Source organism: Syngnathus typhle, linkage group LG10 (assembly GCF_033458585.1).
Source record: "Syngnathus typhle isolate RoL2023-S1 ecotype Sweden linkage group LG10, RoL_Styp_1.0, whole genome shotgun sequence".
Lineage (NCBI taxonomy): Eukaryota > Metazoa > Chordata > Actinopteri > Syngnathiformes > Syngnathidae > Syngnathus > Syngnathus typhle.
The window spans coordinates 5,726,164-5,748,988 of NC_083747.1; the positions used below are offsets into that span (position 1 = coordinate 5,726,164).

General features: G+C 40.4%; 2 protein-coding genes across 14 annotated transcripts in view; both read right to left on the bottom strand.

Moving 5' to 3' along the window:
- The window catches only part of LOC133160390 (focal adhesion kinase 1-like), a 30,828-nt gene extending 15,757 nt beyond the window's left edge, over nt 1-15,071 (bottom strand). Inside the window, exons 1-19 of one of the 13 annotated variants that reach the window (XR_009715870.1) lie at nt 14,826-15,063; nt 13,469-13,880; nt 11,243-11,269; nt 6,605-6,882; nt 6,363-6,529; nt 5,296-5,383; nt 5,131-5,210; nt 4,980-5,042; nt 4,838-4,892; nt 4,532-4,672; nt 4,124-4,201; nt 3,744-3,851; nt 3,226-3,343; nt 2,936-2,966; nt 2,688-2,758; nt 2,297-2,314; nt 1,824-1,880; nt 1,155-1,175; nt 372-469 (exon numbers count right to left, since the gene is read on the bottom strand). Coding sequence is in view for 12 of the 13 variants with exons in the window: in XM_061287984.1 (XP_061143968.1) it covers nt 372-469; nt 1,155-1,175; nt 1,824-1,880; nt 2,297-2,314; nt 2,688-2,758; nt 2,936-2,966; nt 3,226-3,343; nt 3,744-3,851; nt 4,124-4,201; nt 4,532-4,672; nt 4,838-4,892; nt 4,980-5,042; nt 5,131-5,210; nt 5,296-5,383; nt 6,363-6,529; nt 6,605-6,882; nt 11,243-11,269; nt 13,469-13,553 (1,584 nt within the window). In the remaining variant the exon portion in view is untranslated. Of the gene's footprint in view, nt 1-371; nt 470-1,154; nt 1,176-1,823; nt 1,881-2,021; nt 2,152-2,296; nt 2,315-2,687; nt 2,759-2,935; nt 2,967-3,225; nt 3,344-3,743; nt 3,852-4,123; nt 4,202-4,531; nt 4,673-4,837; nt 4,893-4,979; nt 5,043-5,130; nt 5,211-5,295; nt 5,384-6,362; nt 6,530-6,604; nt 6,883-11,242; nt 11,270-13,468; nt 13,881-14,825 lie in introns of those variants that run through there. The other 12 variants (XM_061287984.1, XM_061287980.1, XM_061287986.1 and 9 more) reach the window with 12 other exon arrangements.
- Nucleotides 15,072-16,285: 1,214 nt separating this feature from the next.
- LOC133160391 (protein NDRG1-like) lies at nt 16,286-19,677 on the bottom strand. Its single transcript, XM_061287993.1, has 12 exons — nt 19,440-19,677; nt 19,154-19,259; nt 18,813-18,933; nt 18,658-18,720; nt 18,506-18,566; nt 18,157-18,243; nt 17,977-18,033; nt 17,720-17,886; nt 17,342-17,441; nt 17,205-17,240; nt 17,074-17,125; nt 16,286-16,969 (listed from the first exon to the last, which is right to left on the bottom strand). Exons 1-12 carry the CDS (start codon nt 19,488-19,490, stop codon nt 16,779-16,781), a joined length of 1,092 nt encoding a protein of 363 aa, XP_061143977.1. The 5' UTR covers nt 19,491-19,677; the 3' UTR covers nt 16,286-16,778.
- Nucleotides 19,678-22,825: the final 3,148 nt, after the last annotated feature.

The following is a 22,825-nucleotide window of genomic DNA, read 5'->3' on the forward strand; positions in this document are numbered from 1 at the left end:
TAACTAAAGAAAAGAAGACCCAAGCTCAATGAGGGTAATTACAATGGTTTAGGGATTTGGATTTGTTTCCCCCCAAATTAAACCACTGTTGCCACGAGATCATTCACAGTGGAGTGTATTTAAATAAAAACATTTGGATTTAAGCTTCCCAGAGTCACCGTGTGCTGAAAGCTGATTATGTCTCTCTGTTCTCTTCTGTATGACTGCAAGTGTGCTGAGGGCACAGATTACTTTATTCAAACAAAAGCGACAGCAATTCAATTATGCAGTTTTTGAATTGCCATACACTGACAATAAAGAGTATACATGAGTCCTAATAAAACTTTGCCCCTGAAATTAAATCTCATGTGCATTTTTCTGTGTGTACTTACCGAGCTGATGTAGACTCCTTGGTGGACGTCCCCAAACTGACCCTCGCCTATGCAGCGGCCCAGTTCAATGCAATCCCGTTGAATTTCATAGTCCTGTGCTGGATAGACAATAAACACATGAACACGAGCACACACAGAAACAAGGTGAAGGCAATTCGAACCAAACTTACGCACACTTACAAAGCTTGTCAGAGCACAGCCTTGTCATTTGCATGTGATTATGTGAGCACGTTTTTCACACAGCCCGTTGTATGCAGGGTACGTCGAGTTTTACTCTGCACCATACATCATGTCATCGGCTGATAAAAAATGTATACACCATCTTAAATTCGTCCATTTACTCTGGCAAGCTTGGTAGCAGTCCGCATGCAACAATCGGCAATTCCAATCCAACATGCTGAGTAACAAAGTTCAAATTTAGGTTTAAATTTGTATTGTATGCTTTACTCAGGGGAAAAAGTCAAGTTGATGGTGTATAATGTATACTTGATCTGCAGTGAGTTCAGTATCTCTGTTAACTTCATTGCAACTTATCTTTATTAAAAAAAAAAAGTTTGTTACGAATATTCATGTCAGAAAAGTGGGCCCACTTTGCCCCCATACTGACAATACAAATGCGAACAGAAAGAATGTAGGTCGGGTTGCACAATTTATAAAAAAAAAAAAAAAAAGAATACATTCAGATGTTCATTTACTGTTGCAGGCAGACATGAAATGAGATTCACAACCACCACCAAATCAAAGTACCACCACAATATAACTATGGTATGTTCAAATCATTACCTTGATCTAGTCCATAGTATTCTGGGGAAATCGATTATTGATAGAAGACAAAATAACTAGCCGTGAGTACAATGGCAATCACACTTGGAATATTTCAGTAAATTTTAATTTGACAGAAAGCACGTGAAGAAAGAGTTGGTCCAGGACTAAAAAATTATATTTATATAATTTATATATTTATATAATATAATGAATACATTAGCAATGTGAGCTTTTTTTTTGCTTTCTAAACAAGACATTGTTCGTCCAGCCTTTATTAATAGTTAGTTTAAATACTGTACCAGGTTCAGAACTTTTTATCCCCCCCAACTACTATATTTTCCATATCTTAATTTGTTGATAATGACATCAAATGATCATATATCAGATAATAATAAATGTATATGTAGAAGAAGATAAGAGAATCAAACGCAATGGAGGCAAAAATATTTTTAAAATGACAAATTCTCAATGAAAAAAAAGTCATTTGTTTCTAAATATCACACAACAACAAACGCACACAAAAGAAAACCACAAGCACGATTTTTTTTGATGTTCCACTTTCCTAATCACACAGACTCATATGGTTCTCAGGATCACACAAGTCTGATCAAATCCACTAAGTGAGAATCTTATTCTATAACAAACTCCTCATATTGTACGTCCAAATGTGTATGTCGGTCGACTTACTTGAAGGCATTGTATAAGTGTCCTCCTCATCTATGATCTCAGCATAGTCGTCTGTTTCTGTAGAGCCAAGGGCAACAAAAAAGGGACAATATAAGCCTCAAATTATGACTAATAATAATCTGACCATAAATTAGTAACGAAATACACATTTTCAAAAAATCTAAAATGAGCTTTTAAAAAATGATTGGCTTTAATTACCTGCCAAAAACAATGCCACCATATCCAACTCAAAGCACATGCACAATTATTAGTGCAAAACAAATGCGTGCGCAAGTGACAGAGAAGAGTGACGAGCGGCGGCGAGAAGCAGACACAAAGAGGAAAGGGGAGGGATGGAAACGGCTGTTCTTTCCAGAATGTGTCACAAAAACAGATTGAGTCATGGAGAAAATGGCATCAGACACACGCACACAGATTCTTTCGACACATGCGGTCAAATCAAACGAAGCAGGAATGTCAAAGATATTGTTTACCATCGCCACTATTGTGCCCTGGAGAAGCCACATGCAACGAGAGATGCAAGGGAAGGAGAGAATTGTATAAATTAGTATGCGTGAACAGTTAGGACCCATATCTTGTGTTGCATTGATTCTATTTGTGTGTTCACTTTCACAATGACTGGGAGCTAGTCGGAGATCGACAAAGCTGAGAAAGTCAAAGCTAAGTGGCAGTGACTTAAGCTCTCCATGCACACATATGGTGTGAATGAGAGACTCTTCACTGCAAACACAGGGGGCTTTATAGGGCAAACTGGGGGCGCACACACTCACACACGCGTGTCCACAAAGCCTTCAGTCACTCAGAGCATTAAACTCTGCAGAGACTGACAGAGAGCAAAGGGAAAGGACAGAGCGCGTCTTCTACCTGACACACAAACGGCTCTGGTTCGTACTCCGTCCATCCGTTTTTCCATCCGCCGCTCGTGATTTGATACTCTGCATTGGAAAAATCGAGTTAACACGTTCACGCTGATTGTAAATGACGAAATCTGAATATAGAAGTTATGGATTTGCTATGGAGTACTTTATGATACGCAACACCTATATTTTACACTACAGCTGGATATAAATGATCTTAAAAATTTTTTTTGCATCAAACGTTGCCATACTTACTTTGGGATGGATGGTAGCGCTCTATCGCCCTCTGCAAGACAAAATAAACCGAGTGCTTACACATCATTGTTTGCAGACAGTTATTTTGAGGAAAAAAGTCAAACGCAAGACGGGTATTCAACGTGACAAGCATCTCCAGTCCGTTAATTATCTGCTTGGGTGACTATTGTTGGACTATATTGACAGTATTCAAACACACAAACACATTCTTATTCATAGCAATCTTCACGTAAGACAACCACTCGAGTGGCAAGAAGCCCGAAATACATAGACGTGGGAGTGTGTCCTACCCTTGTGGACTCTGACAATGAAGGAGTGGCTCGTGGAGGAGAAGAGTCGACAGTAACCATCAATCAAATCAGCCATGTTTTCGGCTGTGGTCAAGGAAGCTGTGGTGACTGTGAGAGGCTGCACATATACACAAAACATTTGTATGATAAGCAGCACGATTCTATAAGTAATATTTTCCATGAGTTGACAACCAGACACATTCATTTGTTCACCCGTGCACAGAAAAAGATAGTCGTGATGTGATGTATTTTTCCACCCCCGTTGTTCTGCAACACGCCCACTGTTGACATACGCGTACTGACATTGTCTACATCTTTATCAGGAAACGGTGTCACTTTAAGTTAAAATGAAAAATGATGATTCACGAGCATGTGCTGGTGGTATAGGTTTCGCAACTGATGGACTTACCGTCATTGAGAACACGATCGGCATAAATCCAGCATTTGATAATATCAGTGTGACAACATGAGGGAGGACTTGTAAAGTGCGTGCGTGTCAAAAAAAAGTGTGTCGTCACCTCTGGAGCACCAGCTACGTTTAGCTGCAGCATGCCTTTCCTATCTTTTTCCTCCAAAGGTGAATACTGGATGGACTGAACCTGGTTGAAGTTAGCTAGGTGGGTAGGCTGGAGACATGAAAATAAATCACAACTAATTATTATTAAATATCTATTTTGAAATATCAAAAGTTGAAGGGAAACATGCCAACTGTACATGTAAGACAAACCAGTAGAAGGCAGTGTTGGGAATTACTATTAAGGACTCAAAAAGGATCATTAATGAAAAAGTGGACCCTAGTTTCAGAATATGGAGGTATTTATATAACATAACATATATTTAATTAACACCTATAAAAATAGTTCAATTTGAGGGTCATGTAAAAACTGACAATACTCACCATTGAGCCTTTGTCCGTGAGGTAGCTGATTCCTTCCTCTGGCCCGATTGCTAACTCGACTGATATTACCCAGCTCGACTAAAAACGCAGAGAGAACAAGCAAATAATAAAATTTCTCACGCCGCCCCTTTTTATATTTTATCAAATGACATTTTACTCAACTGTACTATGTAAGCCAATGAGTTGCCCAGTGAGAAAGTAAAGATACAGGACAAATGGAAAATGTTTGAACCTGACTGTTTGGTTCTAGTAAGTCATTAACACGATAGCATTCCACACTGGGAGCTAAATAAATTCCTGGTTTCCACTAGAATGGCAAGATACGGCTGGGAAATGTGGGAATGACCTTGACAACTCATCCAACACGGAACATTTGGGACTCCATGAATTGAATGCTGCACTACCTACCCCTAATGCACATTTGAAGCACTCCTTATCAAAGTGGTAGATGGGAGAGATGATATCAAAAAACTTGTGGATGCTCTCCTCATCGTTGAGGTTGGCGAACTGCTTAAAGGTCTGCTGGATATGCTTGCGAAGCGTTTTTGCCTGAGAAAATGGTGAAAGAGAGACATTCAAAATAAGAATGAAGTAGATGTTATATTAACAACTAATTATGGCAACGTCACTTCAAGGATCAATGGTACAAATAAGCTCCTCCACCAGAATAAGGTGAAAGGTCAAAGCAGCGATGTTCAATTCCTATGATCTTACCTTTAGAGAGTCCAGCAGGCTTTTAGGGAAGAACCTTCTCAAGCCAACATCTTTCCTGAAACAAACAACGGCATCACAAAACAACCACTTTGGATAATTGAATAACCACATAAATGAGACATTGTAATGAAATAAATGTTACTCGAGGAGCTCATAGTTGGATTTCTTGTCAAGAGCATTTCCTGGCATCTCTCTGAAGAAGCGCCTGTAAAGTGGAAAGATGTTGGTGGTTAGCAACTAAGAAAATAACCTTTCAGGTAAGGCAACAGCAACTCTTTTTAACATTAGCTCACCTGATTTCTAAACAGCCTAGTTTCAACGCCACCTCTTGATCCACTTGATCGGCGATATGTTGCATGTAGTCACTCTTTACCTGTTGATAATAAACGGATGGAAAACGTGAGACCCTTTGCCGACTTCGGATAAGCGACTATTGTGCTTCGGAGCTATTGTCACACCTGGTGATAGAGGTAGTTGAGCGAAGGTTTGTCTTCTGAGAAATGACTGAGGTAACCTTTAGGAAAGTAGCGCATCCGTAGCTCATACCTGAGAATTGAAAAGTTAATGCTAGTTGATGCTCGCTCATAGGAAGATCAGAAAGCAATGTTATTGTAACCTCACTATGCAAAGTAGTATAATGGAGGGAATTGGGACAGAAGAATTGAGTAAGGGATGCTATAACCCTACAAACAGATGAGAGAGAAAATCCAGGCTGAGAACAAAATGAATAAGAAAAACCCTGTTCAATAATGAATGAAGGAAAATGTGGTACAAAGGGAAATTAGACACACTGGAAAGCCAGAATGAAAAATGTGTGAGGGGGAAAAAAAAAGGATGCAGAGTAAGATCAAAAGGGAAAATGCTAAGCGCCGTGCACGGTCCCATGAGACAGATGGAGAGAAAATCAGCAAAGGGAGATAGACGGGAGTGTGATAGAGAGTCAGTCGATCCCTTGGGCTGCGCTCGCCTCCGTTCTAACAATAGCTCAGCAGCAGTACCTCCCGTGGGCTTGCAACTCTGCCACCCTCTGAGGCACTACTCTTTGGCTACATGCTTGCAAAATGAGTAACATTTAAAATTTATGTCAAGGAGTGGAGGGTGATAAGTGAAAGATGAAGACAAATGAAGATGCATCCATGCAATTACATTGCGGTGGTTTGAATTGCTCTTAAGAGCTAACGTGGTTCCTCCACACCAGATAACTTGCCCAAAGTGAGATTGGGACAATAGGAGATTTTTCAGCACACAAACCAAACTGCTTCAAATTCAACTTTGCTCATTTTTCGAGCAAATGTTAGGGGTGTCATTGGAATACGAAAATGAGGCTTTGATTTAACCAATCGTAACATTTTCAAATGTTTCACCCTTCAATCGTATCGAGATACATTTTGAATCGTCTTATGAGAGAAATGCAGAGCCCCATTAATTATTTATCCAGGACTTTTGATATTCTCGTCTGAGGTTTGGTTTCTGATAACAAGAAGGGGAACACAAAACACCAGCCCAAAAAAAACATATACGCTACCTCCATTCCTCTTGTGGGTGCTGTTTCTCATATTTCTCCCTGACATGGCAAACTCCCAAGTCAGGATGTAACCAGTGGCGTGCGTCTGTGTGCAGATGGGTTAAACGCAGGCCGAGCGAAGTGACGCAGCGCAATTTGTGGATTTCGGCTATCTTTTGGATGACTCCCTGTTGAAACAAGCAAAAACAAATGTGAGGAGCAGAAGGTGACAACGACTGTCGAAAATGCAAATGATGCCATACCCTGACATCAGTGGCATCTCCATGTCTGATATTACTCGCCCAGGTGCTGGGTTCACTATTTGTCTCAAAGTAGTGGAAGATCTTCAGAACCCTGTCTATAGAACCCGGAGTCCGCTCGAGACCGCCAGCAGAACCGCTGGTACCGACACCAGTACCACCGGAGCGAGATTTCACTCCAAACCCACTTGCTGCGGAGTGATTGAGTTTGGGCTCCAAATAGGAAGATGTTGCCATGCCTGACTCAGATGTTCTTACTGGGGCTAACTGGCCGTCATATTCTGGGAGAAAAACAAACAAGACTGGCATTAAAATGAGATTTCATAATCAAGTTAATGACAAGTACCAGCATGGCTCAAAACTGTTTGTCCATAACCCAACATTCATCTTGGTAATAGAATGTTTTGGTTTATTTTACAGTTTATTTGTTCATTTGCCATCATGCAGCAAATATTCCACTCCCAACCTATTTTTTGAATGTTTGTTCAACTCCAGGTCGCGCATGGGCCGATTCGCTTCTGATGGAATGATAACAGTGTGCAAAAAACACCATGGTATTAAAATTCCAGTTCTAAATTGCCTTTTAATATTTAGGTCAAACAACATTTTTTCCCTATTGAAACAAATATTTAGTTTTTACAGTACAGTAAAAAAAATGTCAAATTTTAACTTAAAATAAATAAATAGCATATTTTACGGACTATAAGGCGCGCCTTCAATGAATGGCCCATTTTAAAACTTTGTCCTTATATAAGGCGCACCGGACAATAAGGCGCACCATTAATGTATCACGTCAGATTTTTAATCCAAATCAAATCATTCTCCATTTCATCTTTTTTATTTCAACTTCAGACGCTACAAATGACTTTATAATTACAAAATAATGATGCATAATCTTTTTGATTCATGATTCATAGTCTTCAGCGGGCTACTTATGATTGATTTCATGACACAATGCCAGTTTAAATTTAGGAATTTGGTCCATATATAAGGCGCACTGTCGGCTTTCGAGAAACTTTTAGGTTTTTAGGTGCGCCTTATGGTCCGGAAAATACAGTACTGTTATATGGCTGTGTATTATTGTGCATCACAGACTTAGTACAACTGACAAGTGCAGGGGGAAGGTAATACTTCATATAATCAAATGCAATAAGCTTGAAGCACTGCCAGTTTCCCAAATGCAAATACCCCTGATTCATCACAGACATAGCACTAAGAGTAGAGAAATGTGTTTGGACAGATGCACTCCAACACACTGCATGCTTATACATTGGTGTGTGTTTAATACACGATACAAGCTGGCCGGTCAGCAAATGAGTCAACAGCAGCCTGGAAAAAACACTGACACAAGGTCCTTTTAGCGAGCCCTAATAGACCCACAGTTCAACGTAAATCAGGTGATTTTAAGTAAATGAATTCAGAACCAGGAGGAAACGCTGCGGTCCAAGTTCAGACAAGAGTGGATGTGTTCCGTGAGTAAAGGACACACTGTGTTCTTCTGAAGCGTTTCCTCTGCTCACACCTGCAAGACAGCTAAGGTGGCACTTTAAATCTGGCTTTGACAGCGTGATGGGCTTGGGGGACATAATAGAAATGTCGAGCACATTTTGGTGTTCGCTGACCTTTCGAAACCTCTTTCACTCTAACTGAAGCAGAAAAAGCATTGGCAAGTTAAACAAAAGCCAATTTTCTCCTGTAATTCTACGGAGGGAATATTCACACACAGCACGGACTTCCACAAATGATCTGAAGAGAACTGCAACCATGCAGACATGAGATTGGAAGTTGCTAGTCAAACTGTCCCTCCATTTTTTTTTCCTTTGTGGGGACTGGCAGTAAGCTTGGTAAAGGATAGTGGGCGGAAGAGTTCAGATTTGGCAGTGAGATGGTTTCTCTTCTTCTAATTGCTATTTGGGTTACTGGCACGATCGTGGAGGAACCTCTTCTCAGCCTCGCCGTATATTTTTTCTGCAGTTGCTCCCATTTATCTGTATAGCCTTTCTCTTTAAACCCTGCATTCTGTTCTCTCCCTTTTACTCTTCACACCTTTTTAACTGTAGCCCTCAAATGCCCTGACTAATCTCCTCCCGTCACTCACAGATCTTTTAGTTCCTTCCTTTACATCTAAATTTGATCCTCCGGTTGTATTGAACCACCTCTTCTTCCTTCCTTCTCCCCCTCTCATCCTCGCACAATTTCCTCTTCCTTTCCCCAATGCCTTTCAGCTCTCCTTACTGAGGATGATTGTCTCTGTCCAATGAAAAATTCAAAGTCAACCTAACTATGTTTCAATATAAATAAATATTTTCTTTACATATATATTTGTACTGCAACGCAATTCTGGATGGATGGCTTTTCAGTGACAGTCCGTTCGCTGACTTCGCTCATTCGCACAACCACTGCAGGTCACCACCTCGAGCCAATGAACAAAAATTCCTTCGGGACTATCACCATTGTTGTTGCAAATTCCAAACATATTTCGTTGAATTCATTTCTGTACCTACTTGGTAAAGGATAATGTGCATAGATGCACGCCCCTTTGCTCCAGCAGAGCGGGATGCAGCCGTTGCTTTCCATCTTCTGTCTAGGGGGTGCTGTTCCAATCTTGGCAACAACTCCCAAAATGAAATTGCTAAATAGTGAAATCAGCATAAAGCCTTAGTGTCCTGAGTATAAGGCGACCCGTGAATGAATACTCCTTTCAAATGATTTAAATAAAAGCAACCAAGGGAAAAAACAGGACGACTCCAAAAATCACAATCATTGCTGGTGCAACTTTCATCTTTACAGAAGTGAAAATATATATAGTATAATATATATATATAATATAGTATATAGAATCAATGTTTTTGTATTGGTGTGGAGGGGAAATTTGGCACATTGCCATGTAGGGGGGGGGGATTAAAAAAACTATTCACAACCAACTAGTGCAACACATTTAACCAGATAAATTCCATCATCACTGATATGAAATATTCCTTGTCGATAAGACGAAGAAAGCCACTCCTTTCATTCCACTTCAGGCCATGATGTAGCAGTTAAATAAATCCCCAAGACAATTCAAATTCCGATCTTCCTGCAGCTGTTCATCAAAATAATCAATCCTTGAGATGAATTCCAAAGAGTGCAGGTTCACAGCCGCCATAAACGTCAGGTTGCAGCATCATGGCATCCATGTTAAAAAAAAAAAACGGATAGCTTTCGGTCCCAAAGCGCACAAGATAGCTGGTTTCACGGTGTCATTCCACGACGCGATCGAAAGCAGACAGTTGAGGTAACGAAGCAAAGCGAAACTGGTATCACAGAGGAGAGCAAAAGTAGGGCAAAGAAGGGCAACGAAAAGTGGAGCACAACGAGGGAGGAAGAGCAGGACGGAAGAGGCGGGGGGGGGGGGTCTTTACATCATGCAAAGCATCCAGGTGAATGAGGTCAAGCAGGTGTATGGTATCACAAAAGAACAAATTGAAATAAAGTCAAGCTAAGCGACAAAAGTACCAATGAAAAGGCAAATATCTATGAAAACGTCGCCGAAATGGGTTTCCGAGTCTGATCCCGACTTCCCCTCACCGGGCTGCCGCAGCTGATCACGAGCGCAATATGCGTGCAGTGCAGTGCTTAGCTGTGAGCGCAGCATAGTGTGTGTGTGTGTGTGTAAGCTTGAGAAAAGGAGTTTACATATGCAAAAGCATGAGCGTGTGACTGCAGATAAACATGGAGGTGACAGCAAGGGGCAGATTTGTATGAGAGCAAGCAAGTATGCGTCGACAAGATACCCGAGGTGGTGAAGGCTGCGGTATAAATACGCGGTAACGGGCACGATGTGCGTGAGTGGTGTAGGGAAAGCTCGGTATTTAAGAATAACAAATGCTAAAATGTAAATAAGGTCACCTATCAACTTGTGACAGGTCCCGATATTAGCCGCTGAAAATACTCTAACCGGTTTGATCCTCCTGTTTTTGGAGGGTTAATCCCGTTTGAGTTTCAATCATCTGATTTTTTTTTTTCTTTTCTACTGAACATGCTTTTGTTTGCATGTAAGCTTGCGGTGGGCTTTTCATTTGACCCGGTTTATGCTTGCGCTCTCCTGCGCTCGCATCACATGTTGCGCTTCTAAGATTTAATTGCCGTTTTTATGGCTAACGTAACATCTATCCAAGCGGCAACATCGGGAAAGAACTGGCTAACTGCGATGTTGACAAATGTTCTGTTTTAGTCAACAACCCTCTGGCTTGTTTTCATTTTGTTGTTGTTATGAGAAGTATATTAATACTTGTCAGGTTGTACACACATTTTATTTGCAGGCAACATTCCAGGTCTTGTGATAGGAAACAGCCATAGTGTCTCTAATTAAAATCGGAACCGGCGAGGCACTGACAAATTGTGCGATAATATAATCACAATAAATATAAGCAATTAACATGGAAACTCACCATCAAATGTTAAATAAATGTTTTTATTATGAAATAAATGTCAATTACACTATTGGTTGAGGATTATTATTTTATTTATAAAAATTGGTTAATGAAATTAAGTATTTGCTTTCAAGCCCAGCAAACTGAAGAGAAAAGTCGATGGCGGCAGAAATATTACTATGGCCACGTAGATTACATAACAAAAGGTACTGCACAAATTTGTACTTACCAGCATAGTGGGATATTCCAGAAATATCTGAAACACAAAAGGATTAAAAAACAATGACTTTTTGGAACGTGTCGAATGATAACAACATCACAATTTGATGGCAGAGTATTACTGATTTAAAATCCCCCATTCATATGAAGAGCGCTTATGATCTACTCAAGATAAGAGCTTTAAATATTCCCAGCTTCTGCATACTTACTTCGCTTACTGCAAAAATGGACCGACCGCCAATAATGACTACTTCCCAAGATATTGTTGTCAAGGTTACGTAAGAACAGCTTTGTGGGGGAGTCTTACAACTTCAGGCAGAAATAGCAGCAAGTTGAATTCACTACGCAGCACCAAATAGCTTTAGTAGTGGGGGCATAATATGTTTCAGGCAAATCCATCCCAGTAGTTGCAGAGAAAACCAGCATTACAACTAATGAAATCAATGCAGTTATATTACAAAGTTCACGTTACCATGGCAACTATTGCTGACAGGTTATCTGAGATATAGCTACCTGTCTGTCTAGCTATTTAATTACAGTATACAGTATTTTTTGTGTGTGTAAATTTAAACCTGTTGTATCTAAAAATTTTTAAAAAACAACTGCAACATTACATCAAACTTTTGGACAACTGGCAGCTCAAGCCCAATACAACCCACTGGCTAGAACAATTCTAGTTATCTGTGGATCAATAACAGTGTTGCGTAGACTGTAATTTTCTATAAATGTGCCCTGTGACGAACGAATCGACCACTCCAGGATGTAGTCCACTTTTCGCACGAAAGTCAGGTGGGACAGACTGCAGCTCCCCGTGACCCTGAACAAGACAAGCGGCATAGAAAATGGATGGCTGGATGAAACTACCTTGACTGGCCAAGATGTTAGATAACCTCATTCAGTATGCGTGAGTCTTTAAAGACTTTAACCTGCAAAGGATACATTTCACATTTTATGGCAAGACAGACACTCAAGAGATCCAGTGATTTGTGCACAAGCAATTAAAACGTACATTTTTCGTATAATGTCCGCTTCAGTCTCACTTCTCGGCTATCTGCTACAAGAGGCCTCAGGGCAAAAAGTGACATTTGATCAATGATGGAGTAGTCTTGACCAGGCATGACTGCCGAAAGCCTTTTAAAACAAAAACTTCACAAACACGTTAAGAGTCTTACTCAAATACAAAAATTTGAAGCAAGGGTCCAAAGAATTTCTCAGAGCAAATGACCGGACCTCAAAATTTTCCATTTGCTTAGCCAACCCATCCATCAATTCTCTGTACTACTTACCCTCAACTAGAGTCCCGACTGTGCTAAACTGCCAACTGTAGGGCACATATAGACAAACAACCATTCACACTCGCATCCACATAGAAGGCCAATTTTGTGTTTTCAATCAACCAAGCACGCATGTTTTCGGAATTGGAGTGTGGTGGTCGAAACCCGAGCAGAGTCAGTCATCCATTTAGTATAATATGCAGTCACCTATTTCCACATGTGACATCACTCCTACCTACAAAGTAGATGTCGCGTGGTATCGGTGTGTAGTATCGAGACACTTTTACAACTACACGATACCAGTACTCTTTTCTTTGCGGACAAACCGTCTTGCTCTTGTGCAGTACATATCTGAAAACTGAGCAAAGTGTACGAGTAAGTAACTTCGCCTGACACGAATGCATGTAATGTACATTTTGCTCGACACAAACACAAAAGCAGTGCTTGCTTTTTCATTACAGAGCTAGATTTGAAGATGAGTCAGCTCTACTGTTATGCCTCAGGTAGCATTTAAAGTAGCAACAGAAGCACAGTCGCTGTAAAATTCCACATTATTTCATCTTGAAATTTTTGGAACTGCAGTCCGCATGAAAACAGAATTAATACTAAAGGTAAACAATCAAAACAAAGTCAAAGGCGGGAGAAACTTTGCCTCGGCAGCAGGATCGGTAATCACAAGGCAGACATCCAAAGCAAGACATTTCATTCCTTCCCATCCAAAGCATCCGAGCAGCTTTATCAAAGAAAAACAAAAAGCGGCCTGACAGCATATCAGAGGCGTCCGTGTCCATGTTTGCGCTGCACATTCAGCCTGAGCGCGAGGTTTCCACATGCAACTGCTTGCATGGTGACGAGCAACGCAAATTCCTTTCCAGCCCTCAGACCTTCACTACCTGGCTTCCAGCAAGCACCCACACACTGGCTCAAATAGACCCTCCCGAGCCATCTTGCCACCTACATACCTCTGCTGGAGCAGCCGAGAAAATCCCAGAAGTGCATGTTGGTAGCCTTTAGGCAGAAGAGTACACCTCTGCTCGTTGTTTGCATGCATTCCCCTTTTCCTCCCCTCTCCACTTCCTAGTTGGTCGGCATGTCGTCAAATAGGAGAGGAAGAACACCCGCCCCCCGATTGTTTCCAATTCACACACCTTCGAGGATCATAACAGTTCCCTCCCTCCGGTTGATTTGTTTCTCTTTCCATGGTGCACCACTGCCGTCCGCCTTGCTTCCAATTTCATCCACAAGCCCCTCTCCCTCATCTTTATTTCCCCCCTGTCAGAAGCCAGACAGGTGTGACCATCGATCCAACTTTGTCAGCGTTGCTTCCTTCACTCCTGCCTCTTTGGATTAGTACCAGAAATGTGAGAAGTGACACTGCAGGACACATGGAGACAAGTCAAGGGTCATTTTGTCTTTAAAAAAAAAAAAATTCTAATCATTGTGAGACAGTATGACTGAGAATGACTAGTCATCTGTAAGCAGCCTCTTTATAGAAAAGGTGATGATAAATACGAGACAGTAACCAGTATCCGTAGCAATAACCAGACAGTGTCTGCTTAAAACGATGGCCGGGGCAATTGCCTGATGAGTCACCCAGTAACAATAAAAGCTGACACATCCAGGAATAGGTGTAAGTGAGTCAGGAATGCCAACAATAGCCTTGTATTTGTGGATCAACATATGATCTTAATGAAGATCTGCTGACTATGATTATTCAACCTTCGGGGTTTCTTCCAGGGTCATCGGCTGATGAGGAGCATATGCAGAGAGGTGTGACAGGGGCACGCATAGGACAATCTGACAAATTACATCAAATGTTAGTCATCTACATCTTTACCTTTGGAGCAGTTTAAACTTGGTCTTTTTGACAATAGAGTAAAAACACCAATCGGACTCAGTAGTGATTGCCAGCCAACGACCCAAGCATCGTAAGACCTCCAAGAAATCCATGGTTGCAACAATGCATCATAACGGGGACTGCTATCTTGCACATGTTTCAGAATGATGATCATTGTGCACGACATGAATTATTCTCAGGGTTCATCTTTGCACCCAAGTTACCAGAGAAGCCCAGAGGGGTGGTTTCGGCCACTGCAGCACTCACCAGTGTCTGCTACGAATACAAATGACTGCATCGTGTCACAAATGACCACACTATCTGACGTTATTTCTCCAAAATCTCCATCGCGGTCGACAATAATGCAAGCCCCGTGCAGCATCCGACCCATTGTCTGACTGTTAGCCCCTTAATGCTAAGCTAAATCCTCTAACGGAGGGTTCTTCCCAACCATTCTGTTCCCAAGACTGATCAATACTCACCCAATCCCGGGGTCAGGCCGCACCTACTTCTAGTCACCGGCCAGCTTTTTCAGTCAGGAAGCAGGGCTTTAACATATTAGTCGCGGTGGTGTTAAATCCGACTTTTGCAGGCTGAGTCTGCCCGCTGTTGGCTCCTTCTCCCTGTCTGAGTGAGTCCACTACAACAGCGCCGTGCCCGGCTGTCGGTGTCACTGACGCCCAGTTAGCAAGCGTGCGGTACCGTGCCGATCTGCTCTGCTGCATCTGGAGCGCCGAGATTTCCCAACATGGCTGCAGCTGTCACGAGGACTGTGGGCCCAAAGGTACACACCACCGACAGGGGCATTATTCTTACTTAAATCAAATTCAATGCATGCATAATGCACATGCATAATGCTGAGGTCATCTACCACGTCAAGGAAGGATGTCAAGAGGAGAAAACATGCACTAGTGTTCCCCAATGTGCTGCAGATGACATATTGTTATTTTGAATTAAATAGATTATATTATGGTCAGCATAATGGTTAGTAGACAGTAGACAGAAAAGCAATGAACTCAATGTAAAAGTGCTCATGGTCAATTCATTTGTCCCTTTATTCCATTCTGAGCACTCCATCAACCAAATTCAATCATCGAATGCAGGCCTTTACACTAAAGCACAGTAAAATAATAAGCTTCTAAAGATGGTAAAGTTACAAGCTTTTAAGCATGCAATAGAGGATGTCTCGTGTTTAAATAAAATCCATGCATTATTCATCTGAGCATCATAATGCAGAGTTTCTTCGTGATCTGGACCCATCACCCCTTCACACAAACAGATATATTCAACGCTGACATCTCGTGCTTTCAATTTGTATCATCCATTTTCATCAACCCACATGACTCGACACTGAATGCATTCATACTGCATCATAAGATTCTTTCTGCACGTACTGTACAGTCAGAACATTCATTCATGCAGGAAGCACGCTGAGAGGGAAAGTGACACTGATTACATGATTTATGCAATGTACTGAATTATGTGAAGTTGAAAGTCATCAAAATTTAAACTCTGTGCGTGTCTTCACAGTTCAAGAATGGAAACAAACTATTTATATTAAATATCTAATTTTACACTATTTTATTTAATGCAGACCATCTGTGAAAAGACAAGGTTTATGATAAACCCATGAGCCGTATTAAAAACATCTACGACTCCGAGCCAGATGGATGTCGCTGCTTTCCATGAACTATGGCGTAGATCAATGCGGAGACCGCCATCTAGTGACCAAAAGGAAGAGACACTCCAACCCCTGTATTATTTTATTTTCTGCATACAGTAACAATATAGTATATTACATTCTTCCTTTATATTCACAATATATAGTTAAAACAAGTACTTAAAACAAAACTAGCCCCTGCACTCACCACTAAACTCAAACAATAGAATCATCCAAAAACTCAATACGTATAAAAAAGAAAAGAAAAAAATGTTGTTGCAGTTTCCAATTTTTTAGGATTTGGTATTTATTTTACAGTCTGCGGTGTGGTATGTTGCTGAGTACTCCATGTAACGGTCGAATTTCTCTTCTGCAAATCAATGATGGACTATCAAGGACTATCATAATTGATCTTTTGTACACATTTCTATGAACCACTTCTGCAAAAGATGAAAAAATGACGGTCTATCAGTGTTAAGATATGAGTTCTTTTGGTCAGTAATGAATAAAATAATTAGGAAAATGATAAATAATCAAATCAATGATACATGGAAATTATTATTGATAGCATGTGCAATCAGTAGTAGTGGTAAGAAAAGGAGAATGGAAATTTTTAGGTACTTAAAGGAGAAGCTGCTCGGGGCAACATGAAAAGGACACTAAAAAAAACAAAAAGCATATTGATGTCATATTTAGCTATGACCGTGACCTTTAAGTGTAATTGCAGAGATAGTCAATAACAAGATGCAAGAGGAAGCTGAGTGCATTGTGCGCCCTAGCATGCCACTTCATGAGTGGATTTTGAAACGATGCGATCCATGTTGTTGTTGGAGATGCTCTCCATGGAAACATCAGTATGGGAGCGTCCTCGCTTCTCATGTGTACGACTCCGAGAGTTCTCCATAGACGAGACGCTGGAGCTAGAGGTTGTCCGTGACCGAAGTCTGGTCATACTGGCACTGGATACTATCGACACAAAAGTTGGTTTTCATTATTAATGATCAAATAAAAGTTACGAAAATATAATTGTATCCTGTGAATACATGTCAGGCAAATTTGATGTGACTCACAGTATCCAAGGCCTTGGATGAAGTATTTCAAGGCTTCGATCACTTTTGCTGGCTGTTATGAGACGAAAAAATATGAATAGATTTTCTTTTTTGGGGAATTTCCACAGCTGTCATTCAATGGACTGGCATACCTGAGCCACTTGAGGAAGTCCTCCGCAGTCCGCCATCTAGAAGGGCAAAACAAAAGTAGCTTTGGTCAAACAAACAATTCATTCACTTTGCTAGCGTACCCGAACATTAGTAAATTAATCTAGAAGATCGTGCTTACTTTGAGCAGTGTGGTCTTTGTTGGGTTAAGCTTCGAGTTGCAGTCAACCACAGCGTCCACAAATGGAGAGCTGTCTCCAACAACCAGTAATGTGGAGCACCTGGGATTAACAGATAACACATAAGAGTTGGTTTACAGAATGTTAAGTCATGCCTGGATTTCCTGCAACAGGATTTCACCACAACCATGTTCAGCTCTGAACGGAGGAACGTCAAAGCTATGACTTTTTTTTTTTTTTTTATTGCGTGATTCCAATTAGCCTCTATTATCTCCTTTAAAAAAAAAATGCATTACATTAGAGCAGGACTGGACTTGGTGACCCCTGCATTACTGACTTTAGTCATGACTTTGCATTCCGGGTCAGAAGATGATTCTTACTTGAGGGTCCTGACTTTGGTATTTCCTCCAGGAACAGGCCTCTCCACCTCAAGAGCACTGCGACTGTTGTAAGCACGAAAGAACTGGGCCACGTTGTGCTGGTTCATGGTCGCGCTGATGTGGTGGCGGTATGTTGCTATGAGGTCATGGTTGGAATGGATCTCTTCCTAAAAGTCAGCGTGGAAGGAAGAACCAGAGCATTAATGCGGTTTAATATATAATTATCTACGGATGCTTTGGTTGTTATGGCAACTTACTTTTCCGAATAAATGTGTGATAATTGTGTCAGGGAGAGTGTGAGTCCATTCAGTAAGCTGTAGCATAAAGGGAGGATTTTTTTTTTTGTTTTATAGCATAAATAACAATCAACCATTTCAAGCTAAGCTAATATAGGAATCACACAGAGACAGAGACATGACGCCCTAAGTGGTGCTGACCTTGTTGGCGACAGCATCTATTAATCCTTCAGCATTAGGGTTGATGTTGATTAGAACCAATCCATCCACCAGATCAGGGTGATTTAACTGCACACAAACAGAAGACATACATTTAATTAGCAGTTTGTATAGTTGTGTTTGATTCAGGCAACCATCTGCCATCTATTTTATATTTTTGTGTTGATGAAGGAATTATATAAGCGAACCCAATTTCCAACGCTAAAAGATCATTATTTATTTTACAGGTAGTTCTTCAGGTTTATTGGAATTTAAAAGGTCTATTTTCTTACATGCATATTTTCACTTAGGTCAACAATATTGTCATAAATGAAAAATAATGTGGACTCACAGCAAAATTGGCCAAAATGCAGGCACCTGCTCCAACTCCCAGTCCAATCACGCTGCGCAACCTGTGAATCACGTTGAGAATCAAGACCCGGATCTGTGGTATTAGCTGGAGATTATCATGGTAAAACTCAAGGATTATCAGGTCTGTCTCACCCAAAGTGTTTGAGCACACTAACCAGCGCTTCAGACAGTTGGTCTATGGTCGGGTAGGAATACCTTCAAGGTCAGACATCAATAGTTATTCGTGATATCATCATACAGTTAAAGTACTGTTAAGAATGAGACTGTGAACTGCAGAGAGTACCCACGTTGTTGGGAAGGTTTTGGCCGCTTCGTGTTGTCCTGGGGCTTCAACGTGACAAACGGGAAAATGTCTGAGGATTTCTTGCATGTCCTCATGCGCAAATAGAGTCTCAAAACAGGTCTTGTCTGTAGAAAGTGTGGAGGTGGGAAAGCAGTAGTTATGCAATATGAAGTGAATAAATTGATCAAATAGAGTGAATTACAAATTTGTAAACCATTTCTCACAAAACAATTTATAGATGGAAGATCCATTAATAAAGTACTTGTTTAATTTTCTCCCTTTTTTGGGAATAACTGTGATGCTGCTATTTATTTCTAGTAGATAAGCAGTTCCATTAATACGTACGGTTTAGTCCAACGTCATGATATGTCAAAATGACGGGGCGATTCGCCCTGGGCGTCCCCATCATGATGCAGTGGACATTCCCATACTGAGTCTCAATTTGCTCCTCCTTTAAAAAAGAAAAAAGACAAAATAATTCACAAATTGAATAAAATATCTTATATATTTTTCTACATAGGAGAAACAGAATTATTTTCACTGCACGTTCATGCAAGACAATTCTGAAACTTGGGATACAGAAGAACAGTGTGTAAATATATATATATGATTTCTGTATCATAATACTCACATTAATGAGAGGCTCAAAGACAGAGTCGGACTCATTCTCTTCCAGAACCATAACTCCTGTTGCACTCAAGGCCAAAGTACAGATAGACAAAAAACTTGCAATAGGTGTCCTCTGAATGGGAATTTCTTGAAAATCTCGTAGGGAGTACGACTATGCGTAAACCCCCGTGCAGGATATGTGACGGGCCATTTGCTTGAGCAGCTTTATATACGCTGCAGCACTGATCTGCTGCTAAAGCTTCAAGTCTAACCTGGTTCACATGTGGCCAACTGGCCTCTGTTTTTAATCTCACTTTAGGCCGTTCCAGACACTCCCGATGAACCGGCACGGGATTTCCACTGAGAATTAACCATGCACCAAAGACCACGTAAACATGACGTTGCCATTTGGTCTTTTGATACATCTGATGCTTGAGAGCAACTTCTACAATTGATGAATTGATTGCTTTATTGAACATAGAGGCACGTAACAGAACTAAATTCTTACTGGAAATATACAACATCAAACAAAAAAAGGGAGAATTTGTTTAAAAACAATTTTGGATTGTGATAATGACATCTGCATCACTGATGATAATAATATAGCTATCAAAACTATTAGAATAATAAGAATTAAATAAATCAATCGGATCAGGGTATAATTTGAATATTTGTTTTCATGGTTTGTGTGGATGATTAAATAGCTGGCATAATAAAAAGATGTATGCGTCAGCCACAACACCTTCAGCCAAGCCATGAGGTATCAGGTCTATATCTTAATCTCAGAGTGCCATCTGTTCACATAATTCTGCTTACTTGTCCTTGACACTTGACTGCAATCCACCGTACTGTTTATTACTTTGAATGATCTGTGTGTTTTACACACTTCAGATTTGACTTTGACTTTACGCACCTGACCTCTGCTAAAGAAAATACGTACACAGTTGGCTTGTTGTTAGTTTTTCTACAAACTTTTGGAATGAATTAATTCATCCATGATAATGAAGAATGTGGCAAGCTCTCATCTTTTCTTCCCAAAAATGTCCGCCCAGGGGCAGTTTAATCTGGCCAGACTTTGTCCTTTAGAGCTTGTCCCACATTGTGGATCCAAACACATTAGCAATTTATGAAGGTTAAAGTTTGATAAAAAGTTCTTCAGGTTGGATTCTAGAAATTTAAGTGTAGTTCTTTGATAAGATGAAAAACAACAGAACATTTTGGGGGAAAAAAACAGGAGTACTTTTTACCATATGCATTCATTTCTAGGAACTGCTGGTTGAACGGAAACAAAGTAGACTTGTTCCGTCTTTAAGATCTATTTACATTTGCGAGAGCTGTGCAGGTACAGTTGGTAATCCTTTTAGTCATGGCTGAAAGTAGAGTGCAGCAGATGGTTGCATTCAGCTTGGCGTCAGTATGGAACCTGTTTAGGATCTTTGCAATCCTAATGAAACATTGACCTACTGGCCTAATTCATCACTGAGCGCTGTCTCACATTTGTTTTTGTTATTATCTCACAACAGTGTCAGTGGGCTTTTTACTCAAGTCAGCAATAATGCTGATTTACAGGTGACAACATTCCTGAACTTACTTTACCTGTTCTACTGAGATTGGCAAGGGCCTTGGCAGTATGGAAACTGAGTCATTGAAAAGGTGGCAATTAGAATGCAGTAACACAAACACATATTAAGAAAATAGAAATCCACACGGGAGAAGTTCAGGCATTTAATCAGTCTAATAAAAGTACAGATGATAGATAAAATGTACAGAACTCACACTGCCGCTGTGTCATTTCCCAGTAGATTCCACTAGATGGAGATTTGAGCTGGAGTTCTCTTGCATTGGAGCAGACTAGTCTCACACATTTAACAGAATTTATTCTTTTTTTTTATTGAAGTTAGACTACTTAGACAAACGTATTTGGCCACATAATCACAACATATACAGAAAATGGCGATGTAGAAAATACCGTATACATGCAGCTATAGCTACAATGATTGGGTCGGGGCTGCAAAGCTCATCTATTACGACTAAGAATTGTGTCTGACTGTGGAGTAAAGGAAATTGCAATTTGTCTTGGACTGATTCTAGTCTGGCTTCTGAATACTTTTGAAGTCCCATTGAGCGAGGCATTGACCCCCAGATTCAGCGAAGGGGTGAAGGCAATATGTGTGCCCCATCATTCTTGCCTTCTCCCCTCGCAGATGTATATTTTCCTTGAGGTATTGTTTTTATGTGTTTTAGATAAACAAGTAAGGGGATAGAAATTTTTGTTTGAATCATCCAGTCCATTCAACCAAAAGAGCATTTGAGAGGTCAAAGCACACTGTTTTCCGACCTGACAACAAGGTTCTTCCACACTAAACTCATCCAAGTGTGGCTTTATGGCCCATGGGGAACAGTGACACTTGAACAGAATTTTTTTTTTTTTTTTTACTTTATCGACTGATCAAGGGGAGGAAACTTTTCCAAATTGAATTATGAAGTGTTTCAGGGGGAATATTGTCAACAGATCAGATAAAACTTTTCTCTCTCTCTCTCTTTCTCTCTCTTTCTCCGTTTGTCTCAACATGTATGTTCTTTGTCATGCTGACAATAGGCTGCCATGGAAAGTACTTAGCGTGCAGGTGAAGTCTCAATCTCTGACTCTCAGCTTTCAAAACATTCTAAATATAACACAGCAGCTGCTGCTTCTTGCGACATGCTTGACTGTGTATGTGTTTTTTTTGTTTTTGTTTCACAGTGTGCGTGCGTATTGGATCATGCTATTTGTGTAGATGGGTCGACATGTATGTAGCCACGTTTTATGAGCAGTACATCAAGTGTGTGTGCGTGTGCGTGTGTGTGTGCGTGTGTGTGTGTGCGTGCGTGTGTGCGTGTGTGTGTGTGGTTGTGTGTGTGTGTGTGTGCAAGAGCCCACCATTGCTTTCCATGATTCCTTTTATAGTAATAGTGCCAGTGAGGATGTGTGGTGGTGTTGTCAGCTTAAGGAAAAAACTCATTTGATTCACTTTACTGTACTTGGCTGCAAAAGTAGAGACAAAGGTTTTGAAACCTGTATTAAAAAAAAAAAGAGGTAACCACTTGCACAGGTTTAATAAAAGGCAACCTCATAAAATAAAACAGAATACACAAAGTTGCAAGATGCATGTGAAACCTTTGGTATTGTCTGGATTTCTGCATAAATTGCTCTAAAAATATGATCTGAGAAAAATTAATTTATTAAAATAATACCACAAGGTGCCCGGTGTGAAAATGTGTTAGAATTAGTCTTATCATGTTCCTTTAATAGTCCTCACTGTAAGTTCAATATGGCAAATCATGGTAAAAAAAACTCTTAGATATGAATATTTTGTTAGGAATTGTTGCAGCACATTTTTTTTCCAGGGTATGAATGCTTGTTGTTTT

Coding starts and splice junctions, on each gene's coding strand:
- LOC133160391 (XM_061287993.1), bottom strand. CDS start 19,490: ATGGTTCTGGAAGAGAATGAGTCCGACTCTGTCTTTGAGCCTCTCATT. Junction 18,721..18,812: donor GCCAAAACCTTCCCAACAAC/GTGGGTACTCTC, acceptor CTGACCTTGAAG/GTATTCCTACCCGACCATAG. Junction 18,567..18,657: donor AGTGTGCTCAAACACTTTGG/GTGAGACAGACC, acceptor CGTGATTCACAG/GTTGCGCAGCGTGATTGGAC.